This window comes from Xyrauchen texanus, chromosome 3 (genome assembly GCF_025860055.1).
Source record: "Xyrauchen texanus isolate HMW12.3.18 chromosome 3, RBS_HiC_50CHRs, whole genome shotgun sequence".
Taxonomy (NCBI): domain Eukaryota; kingdom Metazoa; phylum Chordata; class Actinopteri; order Cypriniformes; family Catostomidae; genus Xyrauchen; species Xyrauchen texanus.
The window spans coordinates 13,792,935-13,806,936 of NC_068278.1; the positions used below are offsets into that span (position 1 = coordinate 13,792,935).

A 14,002-nucleotide genomic window follows, 5' to 3' on the forward strand; every position below is an offset into this window, starting at 1 on the left:
GATTTCATCCGCCCCAGTGGAAACGCAGCCTGAAAAAGCCGAACTGCTTGTGTTTTAGCGATGCAGTAACTATAGAAAATTCCTCAAAAGCTTATCGTGGATTTTCTTTATTGTGATATTATATATCGATATCGTTTTATCGCCCAGCCCTTCCTTCTTGAATGCTGAGGACTTCTTCCTGTACCTCTGCTTGAAGAAAGTACTTTCCAGAATCTGGCAATAGGTTTGAGAGTTGAGTTTCAGTTCATCTTCATCCTTAATGATTGCAGCCCATTCCAGTATCCTTCCTCTACCTTGCTAGCGCCTGACTCGAAGTGGTGCCCTGTGTCCATTAGTGATCCAGCTACTGGCCCATCCATCTGGTCCATCAAAATTCACTCTCATTTCATCTGTCCATAAAACCTTTGAAAAATCTGTCTTCATGTATTTCTTTGCCCAATCTTGATGCTTTAACTTGTGAATATATGTGGTGGTCGTGTTTCAGCTTTCTTGACCTTGGCCATGTCTCTGAGCAATTGACACCTTGTATTTCTGGACACTCAGCAGGTAGGTTGCAGATCTGGAATATGTTAGCATCGGAGGATAATGGGTTCCTGGTAGCTTCATGTTTAAGTCTTAAGTCAATGTGAAGTCTTTTGCAGTTCATTTGCACCTTTTCTTCTCCATGCGTTTTTTGCGCCCCAGTTAACTATTTGATTGTCCGGTGGTGACACCTTAATAGTTTAGCTATTTCAAGAGTGTTGTATCCATCTGAAAGGCATTTAACAATATTTGACTTTCAGTGTCAGTTATATCACTTTTGTGGCCAATTTTACCTGAGGTAATGACAATGCCTAATAATTATGCACACCTTGATATAAGGTGTTAGTCACTTTCATCACACTCTCCTTCATTACACAAATACATACCACCTGAAAATGATTGAATCCAATAAGCATTCAAGTTTATATGGTTTGGAGTTGGAAAATGTGCATGGAAATAATGATAAGCTCAGAATACTCACTTGCCTAATAATTGGGCATGCAGTGTACACTCTTGTACCTTTGTCTTTTTGTCAGATTATCAAATACTTTTTTGCTTCAAATTTGTGTTGGTTTTATAAATGTTTAAATAAACTCTTTTATGAAATACTATATGAAATCCCTTTGGATAAAATGAATGAGAAAAATAGTTCCAGAACCAAGACTGCTGAAACAATGGGCAGGTACTGTTTGGAACAACATTAGTGTAAGTAAATGATGACAGTGTATTACATTTTTTTTATGAACTAGGCTATTCGTTTAAAGGGGTGTAGTGATGTTGAGTGTGTTTGATGAGATTAGCTTTATCAGAAGAAAACATGTGTTTGACCTAGCTGTCAAGCCTTTTAATTACATAGAAAGGTCACCTCAGGCACCTGCATCCCTGTGTTTAGGCTTGTTTGGTGTTCTCACATTGTGTATTTTGACCTGAGGAAAAACCTGAACAAAAGCCCTCCATGAGTGCATTCTTCAGAAGGGCGCTGGTGCACTTTCCCCTCTAATTCTGTTCCCGTAATGACACTTCAACAAAGGACTTGATGTCACTTCTGCGGATTCATCCAGGAGAGGCATTATACGTGTGAACGAGAAGACGAGATGTGGAGGTTTTTGCGTGCAAAGCCAATCATGCACAGTTGCTCTCTGAAGCTCTTATGTCTGATGACAGGAAAGCAGTCAGTGGTATTTCTCTGCAAAGACCACAAAAGAACACCCACCGTTCTGTTATTTTGACAGGAAGTGAGGGAGCGCGCGTGTGTGTGTGTGTGTGTGCGTGTGCGTGCAGTTACAGAGAAGAGAGCATTGCGATTTTTTTATTTATTTATTTCCTGTGTATATACACACACATCTATCAAGTAAATTAGATTTTTTTTTCTAACAGTTAAATAAAGCCATTGTGAAATAAACTGTTTGGTGTGGAATAAATGTTGGATAATCAAATGTGAATCAATTATTGCAAACACCTGTCAAACTTCTCATCATATGCCTTCCATTATTGCAGTAGTTCACACTAATCCCTCGACAGAAACAAGATATGAGATTTGACGTTAAATATGTAATTTGCTGGTTTCAGAATGGTTTTGGGCACTTGTAATCTGGTCAGGCTGTTTGACCAGCTGGGCAATCAACTTAACCAGCTAAACCTCAGCTTGACCAGGCTGGGAGACTAGCTAGATGGATCCTTAGAACGTTAAGAGATTATAGAGCGCATAAGCCCACAACCCAAACAAAACATTTCAAGGTGGCTTTACGCTGACAGAATTCCCCATGAAAATAGCACTTTATTCCATGCATATTAATGAGTCATAGCCATTAACATACGAGTTGTGTTGACATGGTGCAATGCATTGAAAAATGACTGGCCCACAGTGTCTTGAGTGCTAACTTAATTTCACTAATAAAGACTTGAATATTTTTTCTAATGAATTTACACTGAAAGATTAATATTCAATTAATCATTCACCATCTTCAGCTAATATCTCATTGCTTGGAGGCATTTTCATGCAAGATAACTTAATTGATTTTCAATACAATGCAAAATGTTTTTTTTTTTTTTTTTTGCCAAGCAAATAGTGTATCAAATACAACAGACTGTGAAAGTGCAAATACACGTTTTTGTGCAAGTTGTGTTTCTGTTAATGCTCTTGTGTTTTGTCGATATATTGTGGTAATTAGCCATTCAGCTGACACTTTTATACAGTGTGTCATACACTTATTACAGGATAGTTTCCTTAATGCAATCATCAGTGCTAGAGAGGAATGTAAATATGCCTAAATTGATGCAAAAATGTCTGATGGGGGATGCCACTTGCCAATAATTCTGCAGAATGGTGTCGGTTTCAGAGTGCACGAACATTCGGACGCTGTCGATTTCCTGTGTGATCATGTTGCCACTTCACCACACCATCCTTAACTAACACTGGCAATTTATGTCATTCAAAAGTGTTGTTTTTGATGCATTTAGTTGTATAATGAAATGCAGCATTTTCAGATAGATTTCATTTCTGTGTATGTTGCTGTGTTGTGGGTTAATTTTGTAACTTGAATTCTTCTGTTTTTTGTTTTTTATCAATTGAAGGTTCACACAGTAATTTTTGTTTATGTTGCGCTAACCGATATGGCAGTCGTCTTGGACTTGATACTGACACCTATGGGTGTGGTTATAGCATTGCACAAAAACTAGTTTTCTATTATTAATGCCATTTGTAGAAATCTGCTATTTATTTTCAGCCTTGATTAATTTATTCCATGAGTAAAATTGTCCAATGACAGGGGGGTTACTGAAATGAATTGAGTTTGGCTGATTATGTGATATCAACATGGCCCCATGGGGTGACCCGCTCCATGTAAAAACATGTAAATCTTTAATTAGACTACCTTTATGAATAAAACTCATGTTAGTGCACATGATTTTAACCATTTTTAGAAAAATGTATAACGTATACACACTCACTTTGCACATTATTAGGAACACTATGGTCCTAATAAAGTAGTCTTCTGCTCTTGTTGCCCATCTGCCTCAAGGTTCGACTTGTTGTGCATTCTGAGATGCTATTCTACTCACTACAATTGTACAGAGTGGTTATCTGAGTTACTGTAGCCTTTATGTCAGCTTGAATCAGTCTGGCTATTCTCCATCGCTTACTTATCAAGGTGTTTCCATCTGCAGAACTGCCACTCACTGAATGTTTTTTGTTTTTGGCACCATTCTGAATAAACTCTAGAGACTGTTGTATGTGTAAATCCCAGGAGATCAGCAGTTACAGAAATACTCAAACCAGCCTGTCTGGCACCAACAATCATGCCACGGTCAAAATCACTGAGATCAAATCCCCCCATTCTGATGGTTGATGTGAACATTAACTGAAGCTCCTGACCCGTATCTGCACGATTCATATATAGTAGGTGTACTATATAGGTGTTCCTAATAAAGTGTTCAGTGAGTGTATACGTAAATACTTTTAGATGTAAAAATGATTTAATCAGGTGTGTAGTAATTTGTTGTTCATTTTACTAATGCTGTTGTTTTATACCCCCAAGAACCACAATAAATACGATAGCATACTAACAAGGTTATTCAAAGACGTAAATTGTGAATATAAATCTGTGCACATATGAGTCTTTATTGAAGTTGACAGGTACACCTTTGGTTTGATAAATCAGAGAAGAAAGATTGTTCTCAGAGCAGAATTGCCCATCCACAGAATAAAATAATTGTTTTTCCCATACAAATGCTACCAGGATACCAAACTCAGGCCTTACAAGACATTTTGTTTTGAACAAAACAGTTGTGGTCAGTCAATACAATCAATTACCATTGTGCATTCACAGAAGGAGGCAAATCTTGGCAGTGGATTTGATCTCGGAAGTTCAATTCAGGTGAACACAGCTGTCTTTCCCTAATACTGATAGCTACAGCCTTTGTTTCTTTAGTAGTATTTTCCCTATTGATATGCTGTTTTAAAATCAACATAAAATTACATTTGTAAATGTATATTTTTCCTGCTCGTAGAACCTAGGTGAAAAATTGTTACAGAGACAGAGCAAGGTTTTAGAACATCTTGATTTATAAATACATTTTGATTTGGAATAAAATATGATGATGGATTGTGCACAATAAGACCAGAAACGTGTATTAAGGTAGTTTCATTTCAGGTTTTCTTTACCTACTGGAAATTTGTGCAGCATAAAACATGTTTTTGAGTTCAAAAACATCTAGAACGGAGTGCAACAGAATGGAAAACAATCCAGGAGTCTTGAGACACATTTAGGACCATTTTATCTGGACATTGTCTTAAAGGCGTAACGCTCGTGGCTTGATTCTCAAAAAACAGCGCATCTTTTGGGATTTTATGCTGTTTGGATTTTATTTCTATGTAATGTTACATATAAAATATGTAACGGTCAATTTGACCATTCATTTACATATGCAAATAATCCAATTTATGAAACTTTAGTACAGTAAAACTTACACTTCAAGTTGAAACATGAAGAAAATGTAATTTCTTTACACATATTAGAGGCAGATTGCTGCCATCGGGTGAACAAAATATAAATAACATGACTTGAAAATCATGTTGTGACAATAATAGCCAGTAGGTGGCTGCAGTGTTCTATGCAGCCACCTACTGTGTAGTCTGATTGCTTATTGTAACCTAATTTTATATTTTATCACACTTATGCATTTGCATATATATTTGGACATGATCAAACTGTTATTTGGCAAAGTTTAGCATTTCAAATTTAATTTGAAGTCAGTTTTTGCAGTTAACAGGAATGAACTGCAAAATTGTGAAAATTCAATTAGAGTGTAAAACAAAAGAATCAAAATAAACATTGTGCAATTTTAATCTTTCTATAGTAAACATTTATTTTGTAAAATTTTCTAGTCAGTGAGGTGAAAAGTAATAAAGAACAACAATAAATGCATAAAAAAAGAACAAACAGTAAACAATAAAAACAAATAAGAAAAGTAAAACAATTATGCATTATGCATTCATGCATCCGTGATTGCATGTACCTTGCAGATGGATTTCTTGCATTTTTTTGCACACCATGCTTGTTTTAATGTCTCTTGGGAGACAGTCTGCACACCTTTATTTGTGTGTGTGTGTGTGTGTGTGTGTGTGTGTGTTCTGCCTCCTGGCTGTTTTAGTCTCACCCATTTATTTCTCTCTGTGTGTGTGTGTCTCTATGTGAGTGTGTTTGTTTATCATTGTGGCTGATTCATTGGTTTTAATTGACAAATAAAAAAATTGTCTGTTTTATTGGGCCGTCAAATGGGCAGAGAAACTAAGTTCAAATTTTTACCTTAAATATTTGCAAAATTTGAATAATATTCAAATTATTCAGCCGATTTGTAAATTGACGTTGTCCCACAAGGGGGCGCATTGTATAAATAAACCATAAAGCACCGTTAGATTATTGCAAAGAACATTCCTGGTTGTTATAAAAAGAGCATTCCATTTTCAAATAATGCGCATAAAATAAGTAATTAAAAAGTTTTTATTTGTCCATATTTTCAAATGTTTATTCAGAAAAATGAGGGTGGAAAATGCCTTAATAGACAGTTCACATGGTGTTACACTTGCACTGATTCCTACTACTCCAGACTCATGCTTCATAATAACATCGAAATACCACTTTGTTTTTTATTCAGTACAGTTGTCTGTAGTGTAGCAATATTCACAGACAGCAGTGGTATTCGGCTGAACTCTGTGGTGAAGCGGCTCTGACTATGAGTCCAGGCCAGGGTCTGTTCAAACAGATGGAAACAACAGAATGAAACCAAACTCGAGAATCTCAAGACATTTATTTCAGACGCTGATCTTCTGTAAAGCTGCTTTGAAACGATGTGTGTTGTGAATGGCGCTATACAAATAAAATTGAATTGAATTGAATTTACAAGTTGAACATCTTTCCTGACAAAGCGTTTAAAAACCCACTGATTAATCTGAGAAACACTTATAAGAGAACAAGACGCAATGGTCAAGTACCTCCACCAACTGTAAGGGGCAATTCACACTGAATGCTGTTGCGACCATCCATTAGTTTTTGTATGTAAACGCACACTAGACGAACGTCTTTGTTTCATTTTGTTTTTGTTTATTCAGAGTCTCATGCACGAGCGCTGTTTTTTAGATGCTGTGTCTAATTAAAAAGAACTTTTAAAATCATTTCTGTTAAACTGTATTTGTTGCACTGTGTATAGCCTTTTTTAGCTCAAGAATATGATCGATCTGAGGTCATCATCAGTTCTTGGCACACATCCAAAATTCGAATACACAGTTTCAGCATTCGAATGTTCCTTTTTTTTTTCATAAATTCGATGAATATTTTAATTTGACAGCCCTACTGTGTTATAGTCTCACCAGTTCATTTTTCTGTGTGCATGTGTGTGTGAGTGGTGTGTATGTTTTGCACACTAAAAACATAAAAACTGAAAATAAATCTAAATAAAAATGTCAACCTCACTAAACAACCCATACCCATATTGGAAAGCGTAAAATAAATGTAAGAGAGAAAGATGGTGGGAATGCAATCAGGGCATGAGGCAGACCAGATTCGAAGTAGTGCACATGTAGTGCATGTGTGTACCTCAGAAGCTTGTGCACTACCCACTACACCACATCTAAATCATATCTTTGTTTTTATTTTGGTCTCATGTGGCCAGTTCAATCAAAGGCCTGCGATCTGTCATGTGACTGTAATAGTGTTGGGACCTCTGCTCTATGGCCACCAAAAGACATTTTGAACATGAGATCCTCAAGCCTGGGATCATATCGCCTGCTCCAGAAGACTCCCCGCCATAGAGCGTGGCGCCCTGCGGCCCATCTGCATTATTTCTCCCCAGTCACCCACAGCTGCTCCCCAAGTGTTTGTTTGACAGTCTGTCGCCTTCCATTACCGTTGCATTGTGTGGGCTGCTGGGGTCGTGCATGTGGCGTGTCACTCCTTCACTCACTCTGTCATGCCTCAGCAGTCACGGATGCTGAATGTACATATACACATAAACACATAGTGCACATTTGATTATTCATGTTGAGAGAGCAAGCCATGTAGGGACTGTATTAAAGGCCTTGTTTTTGGTTGTTCCATCCATGAGGGTATTTTAAATAGATTCACTTAAAGGTCAGACAATAGATAGTCCCGCCCCAAACTCGTGCCATTGGTTTGTGTTGCCTTGTCCTGGAGCATGCGTTACACTTGGCTTATAAAACAGTACAATAGTGTTACCATTTCTTTTTGGACATGGTATAATGGTCAGATCATGTTTTATGGGCACTATTCTTTGTTATCCTTCGCTGTAAACATTTTTGTGTTACATTAAAATACAGCAACAAGGGACTTCTCATTACCTGTACAGACTATAATCTGTATGCCAGTTTAAAATGTAGTCTTCTAATAACCACTCTAATAAAACAGGTGTTAAAATGGAAGGTTATATGATGGTTTTAAGTTCATCATATTAAATGGCGCCTTTCTAGTTTCCACTGCCTTTTATTACTTTTCATTGTAATTTATAAGGTGATCAATTCATAGTACTTGCACATTTTTTTTTAGCAATGTTTTAAGTGTATTATCTTGTTAAATGTTATAATAATTTTCACCGTAATTAGACATTATACATTACATTATACATACATATGTATATGTATATGTATAATGTACATATATATACATACATTATAGTGACCATGAGGAGGTTACCCTATGTGGCTCCACCCTCCCTATCAACCGGGCCAATTTGGTTGCTAAGGAGACATGGCTGGAGTCACTCAGCACATCCTGGATTCAAACTCACGACTCCAGGGGTGGTAGTCAGCTTCAATACTTGCTGAGCTATCCAGACCCCCCCTTTTAAAATGTAATATAAATAATTAAAAAATGACAAGTCTTGTTTTATTTCTTATTATTTTATACTGCATGTGAATTCATTGCATTCTTTTTTCATTAAAATTACTAATATTTTTCACAGTATTGGTGTAACGTAAATACCATGGTGAATATGGTAACCATGCCCTGGTATGTACTAAAGTACTGTAGTAATTACATTCAATACCATGGTGCACAGATCTTATGGGTTTATGTGTGATGGTTTGTTTGGGGAGGGGCTCTGGCTTATTGGAGCGAAAATGGTGTCATCACTGTGACTTCTCTTTGCCCTCGATGGCCACTAGCTCAATTCACATCCCCTGTGGACTAAACACTTGAGAACATTAGCATAATTGCCGGTCGCCATAGTAACCCCAGCACAACACTTGGAGGGACCAAGCCCCTCACTCCCATCAGTGGACATGAGCTAACAGAAAGTGATTGGTTTCTCCCTCACCCTCGGGGCCCTACAATAACATTGCGAAGCGACCCGAGTGTGGCTTCTGTCCCTGCACTTTACACAGAGACTTCATCACAGCTGAGCACACTGACCATTGATTTCAAGAGACTGCTTTAATGTTCTTTTGTTTTGCTGTTACACAGTTACCCAACCCCTGAGGAACTTTCCTTTTTAATTAAGATACCATTACAACATAGTCCAAAAGCTTCCTAAAAGTAACATAGACAGTCCATATGACTTGTGCGCTATACTCCACATCTTCTGGAAGCCATAGAATAGCTCTGTGTAAGGAGCAGACCGAATTTAAGTTGTTTTTCATTAAAAATCTTCCTCTGTGCTGTAGCTCTCAAATCTCATGCACTCTTGCACATATTGAAGTGTGTTGCAGTGTGTTGCAGTGTGTGGCAGGGCGGAGGGCGGGGCTGGGTCGTGATCCTACACACCCGGTCCCGTATTAGGCTAATCAAGCCTCCGAAAGGGATAAAGGTCGACTGCAGAGGATCGTGCGGGAGAGAGATCGTTAACGGACATGTCCGTCATGTGTGTGTTTGTCTGTTAAAGTTTCAGTTTATTATTAAACCATTATTTATGTTGAAAAGCCGGTTCTCGCTGCCTCCTTTCCATTGACTACTTTACACAGTGTGATCACAATATATGCAAGAATCAATCACTTTTGCCATCACAACATCAAACATGACGCAACACCTTGAGGAACTAAGTATGAAAATGCATAAACATATTGTGATTTTTAGTAAATAAATCAACTGATCTGTACCTTAATGTACACAGAACACCGTAATGGTTCTCAGTTCATGATCAGCTATAATGACTCGATTCATTATCTGCTCGATATTGTTAACTCATTAACAGCTTGATACATTGAGTTGTTAACTCAGTAACTATTTGACTCAGTTAGTGAGTGAGTTGTTAAATCAGTTTTGGATTGGTTTGGTAAGTTGATACAAAGTCTTTCTAGCAAGTCAGTCCACTGGCGGCCAACTTTGAAATGCTCTCAGCATGAAATGCAGCTCCTATCTTGAATGGGGATAAACCGAAATCTCCAAAATGGTTGGTCAAGATTACTATCAAAGAACATATTTTAAATCAGCAGTAAAATCTTTACCTCAGATTATACCAATAAACACAATTTACCAGGCTTGTATATTTAATGCGCATACGCTTTTTCAGGTTGATTAACAGGTGATGTCTGTATTGAAAAAGTAATTTGCTCTTTTACCTGTAAAAAGTGACTTCCTTTCTACATCCATTGACCATTGTGCGTTCCATTTTCTCCCATTAATTTTAATAGAAGTGGCCCGTCCCTGCTAAATAGTCTCTGGTTGTTTAATCTGTAACTGCTCCATTCATTGAGTGAGTTGATAAGTGATCGAGGAGCCGGCTAATAAAGTAGATAACATATCAAACATCTTTGGTTGCGCTGCATGTTTGTTGTTGATCAGTGATTCAGTTGTTAGCTCCTGGATATAGTGCGTAATATATAGTATTTTGTTGTCCCCAGTTTTTCATAACATAATATCACTAGAAATGGCTTTTTAACTAATAACTCATGAATATGTTTAAAGCAATTTTGAGCTTGTGTTATCCTGAGAATTGAGACTGACTGACATGAAATATTTGTGTTTTCCAGAGGCCTTCACACAGAAGCACAGCCCTCAGATTGCCCACAATATACTTCAAGAGGAGGTTGCACGTGCTGAAGAACAGTCTGAGGTAATTTTACGTCTCGCATGCATCTTTATGTATTCAGCTCCGGTATTCAACACTACTTCATGCCAGTAGTGTTTTGGGGGTTGCTATGATATACTGAGCGGGTTTTAGCACATTGCTAAATGCCTATAATGTTTTGGGGGTTGCTAATGTGTATTGAGTGGTTTTAAGTGCATTGCTGAATGTCTATGGTGTTTTGGTGGGTTGCTAAGGTATACGGAGTGGTTTTAAGCACATTGCTAAATGACTTTAGTGTTTTGGGGTGTTGCTAATGCTTACTGAGGGGTTTAAGATAATTGCTAAATGCCAGTAGTGTTTTGGGGGTTGCTATGATATACTGAGCAGGTTTTAGCACATTTCTAAATGCCTATAATGTTTTGGGGGTTGCTAATGTGTATTGAGTGGTTTTAAGTTCATTGCTGAATGCCTATGGTGTTTTGGTGGGTTGCTAAGGTATACGGAGTGGTTTTAAGATCATTGCTAAATGTCTATACTTTTTTGGGGATGCTAAGGTGTTTTGAGTGGTTTTTAGAGCATTGCTAATCGCCTATAGTGTTTTTGTTTTTTTAAGGTGTTTTGAGTGGTTTTTAGTGCATTGCTAATCACCTATAGTGTTTTGGGGGTTGCTATGGTGTTTTGAGTGGTTTTTAGTGCATTACTAATCGCCTATAGTGTTTTGGGGGTTGCTATGGTGTTTTGAGTGGTTTTTAGTGCATTGCTAATCGCCTATAGTGTTTTGGGGGTTGCTATGGTGTTTTGAGTGGTTTTTAGTGCATTACTAATCGCCTATAGTGTTTTGGGGGTTGCTATGGTGTTTTGAGTGGTTTTTAGTGCATTGCTAATCGCCTATAGTGTTTTGGGGGTTGCTATGGTGTTTTGAGAGGTTTTTAGTGCATTGCTAATCGCCTATAGTGTTTTGGGGGTTGCTATGGTGTTTTGAGTGGTTTTTAGTGCATTGCTAATCGCCTATAGTGTTTTGGGGGTTGCTATGGTGTTTTGAGTGGTTTTTAGTGCATTACTAATCGCCTATAGTGTTTTGGGGGTTGCTATGGTGTTTTGAGTGGTTTTTTAGTGCATTGCTAATCGCCTATAGTGTTTTTGGGGTTGCTATGGTGTTTTGAGTGGTTTTTAGTGCATTACTAATCGCCTATAGTGTTTTGGGGGTTGCTAAGGTGTACTGAGTGGTTTTAAGTGCATTGCTAAATGGCTATAGTGTTTTGGGGGGTTGCTAATGTGTACCTAGTGGTTTTTTGCACATTGCCAAAAGCCTATAGTTTTTTGGGGGGTCGCTAATGTGTTTTGAATGGCTTTTAACGTATTGCTAGTTGCCTGTAGTTTTTGCTAAGGCAGTGTTTCCCAACCTTTTTTCTGCCACGGCACACTTTACAACTAAACAGATCCCATGGCACACCTCTATCCCGCTGTCCCAAATAGCCATCATTGATAGTTTCCTTTTTAAGAACTGTTTTCAGCCCATTTTATATGCGCGTTTACTCGTAATGTTTGAAATTCGGCTATGCAAAAAACGCAAGTCACGTAAGTACGGTGTATAATGAGATCACAGGTGGCAAGAGTGCTAATTGGGTAATGAATAAAAAAACACATTTGCATCTTATCTTATTTTTAGATTTGTTCTTGCAAATTAATTCTTGCATTTTAATTTGTGACCCAGCCTGTGACTGATCCGGGTAAAGCTGTTTCCTTTTGCTTTTGGAACGTTTGACGTTTGATATTTCTCAAATGGAACAAAAAACGACAGAGCACAATCAGAGAGTCAGCCAACTTTGTAGTCGCACCAGTGCAACTTCTTGCAAAGTTTAATCGCACAAATTAGACTCAGTCCGGAGTCCTGATTTATTTTGTGGAATCACATTTTCACATCTTTCACATCTTTCACGGCACAGTGGTTGGAAAAGAGTGGGTTTTAGCATATTGCTAAAGGTCTAAAGTGTTTTGGATGATTGCTAATGTTTTCTAAGGGGTATTTAGCGTATTGCTAGAGGATTTTGGAGGTTGCTAAAGTGTTGAGGGGTCTTTTGCGTATAGCTAAAAATATTTGCCTTTGCAAGCACCATTAACTACTGTTGGATGAAAAGAAAGTTACATGGATCCAAAAGCTATTACATGAATTCAAAGATTAGATTTTTTGAAGAACTTGTAATTTTTCTTGTACTTTTCTTATGTCTGTTGAGAAAATATCAATGGGTAAAGCAGAGTCCTTGAATGCTGTTTAATGTGGTCTCCTGCTCTTTATTAGCTCTTCATAATTCCTCAATGACACCCATCATTAAAAGTTTATGGTTTCATTTAAAAGCAGTCTATGAAAGAAATTCAAAGTTGTTGTCAGGCTTTTTCCAGACGCTGTGGCACAAGAATATGCCAGTCCTTTAGGCATACATTGCTTCAATATGGCTGATAAATACATGTTTGCCACGTATGGGGCACACGTCCTGCTAAAGGCTGGCTCAGGGCACAGCTCACTTATGATGGATTGAGACCATCAATCAGGTGTCAAGGGCCTAACGACAATGTCATGGAGCAATCGATTCAGGCTGTGTGGGGTGGATATTTACAGCCCGAGGGGAGAGAACCCCACAAAGATCCATCAAAGATGGTTGAATGGGTAGAGGGGGGCGGCCGAGTCAACAAGAAGAAAAGTCAACTGTTGTGCTGAGCTGTTTTAAAGCCCTTTGTTAAACCATCTCTGATCTAACACATCATGTAGTGAATATTTATAAGGATCATGAGCACTTGGAGGAAATACAGTATATGTTCATGTTAAATAGAATTTTACTACATGCAAACATATGGAACAATTATATTTTGATGCTTCTGAGCGAATATGGGCTAACATTGTATTCATAGTGAATTTTATAGTCTGTTACTAAAGAAATTAAATAGGAATATAGATGTGCATCAAAACAGTCATGTGACTTTGCCTCAATAACCCATGTGAATTACATAATTGCATCCAAGAACATCAACAATATCATCACATAGCATCTGTAATGTTGTTCTGGTTATTCTGAAATGCCAAAGCATGTCATCAAAATGATTGTCTACTATTACCTCCTAGAACTGTCTGACACACTTTTGCTCCCGGACAGAAGCAATCTGCCGCTGAACACAAGTTCGTCAAAACATTTTGTCTGTGCAATGTATCCCCAAGAAATTCATTACAAGTAATAAAAGAGCCACAGTTGCTTCAACTTCCATTTTTATGTCTATTTTCAACCAATTTCTATAAAAGTGATCATTTTGTTATACACGTGGGATGGAAACACTGCTTTATTTGTAAACTATTGTGCGATATAATTTTTTTTTTTTAGCATAAATTACATTTGTAACTTGGATTGAAACATGACTAATGAATGATGGACCTGAGCCATATCGAGGGACCACAATGTTATAGAGACTTTGG

General features: G+C 37.7%; 1 protein-coding gene across 1 annotated transcript in view; it reads left to right on the plus strand.

Annotated features, from left to right (window-relative positions):
- The window catches only part of vps37d (VPS37D subunit of ESCRT-I), a 49,223-nt gene that overhangs the window by 31,634 nt on the left and 3,587 nt on the right, over nucleotides 1–14,002 (plus strand). The window contains exon 3 of the mRNA XM_052107546.1: nucleotides 10,502–10,584. Within this exon, the coding sequence (XP_051963506.1) occupies nucleotides 10,502–10,584 (83 nt within the window). The remainder of the gene's footprint in view (nucleotides 1–10,501; nucleotides 10,585–14,002) is intronic.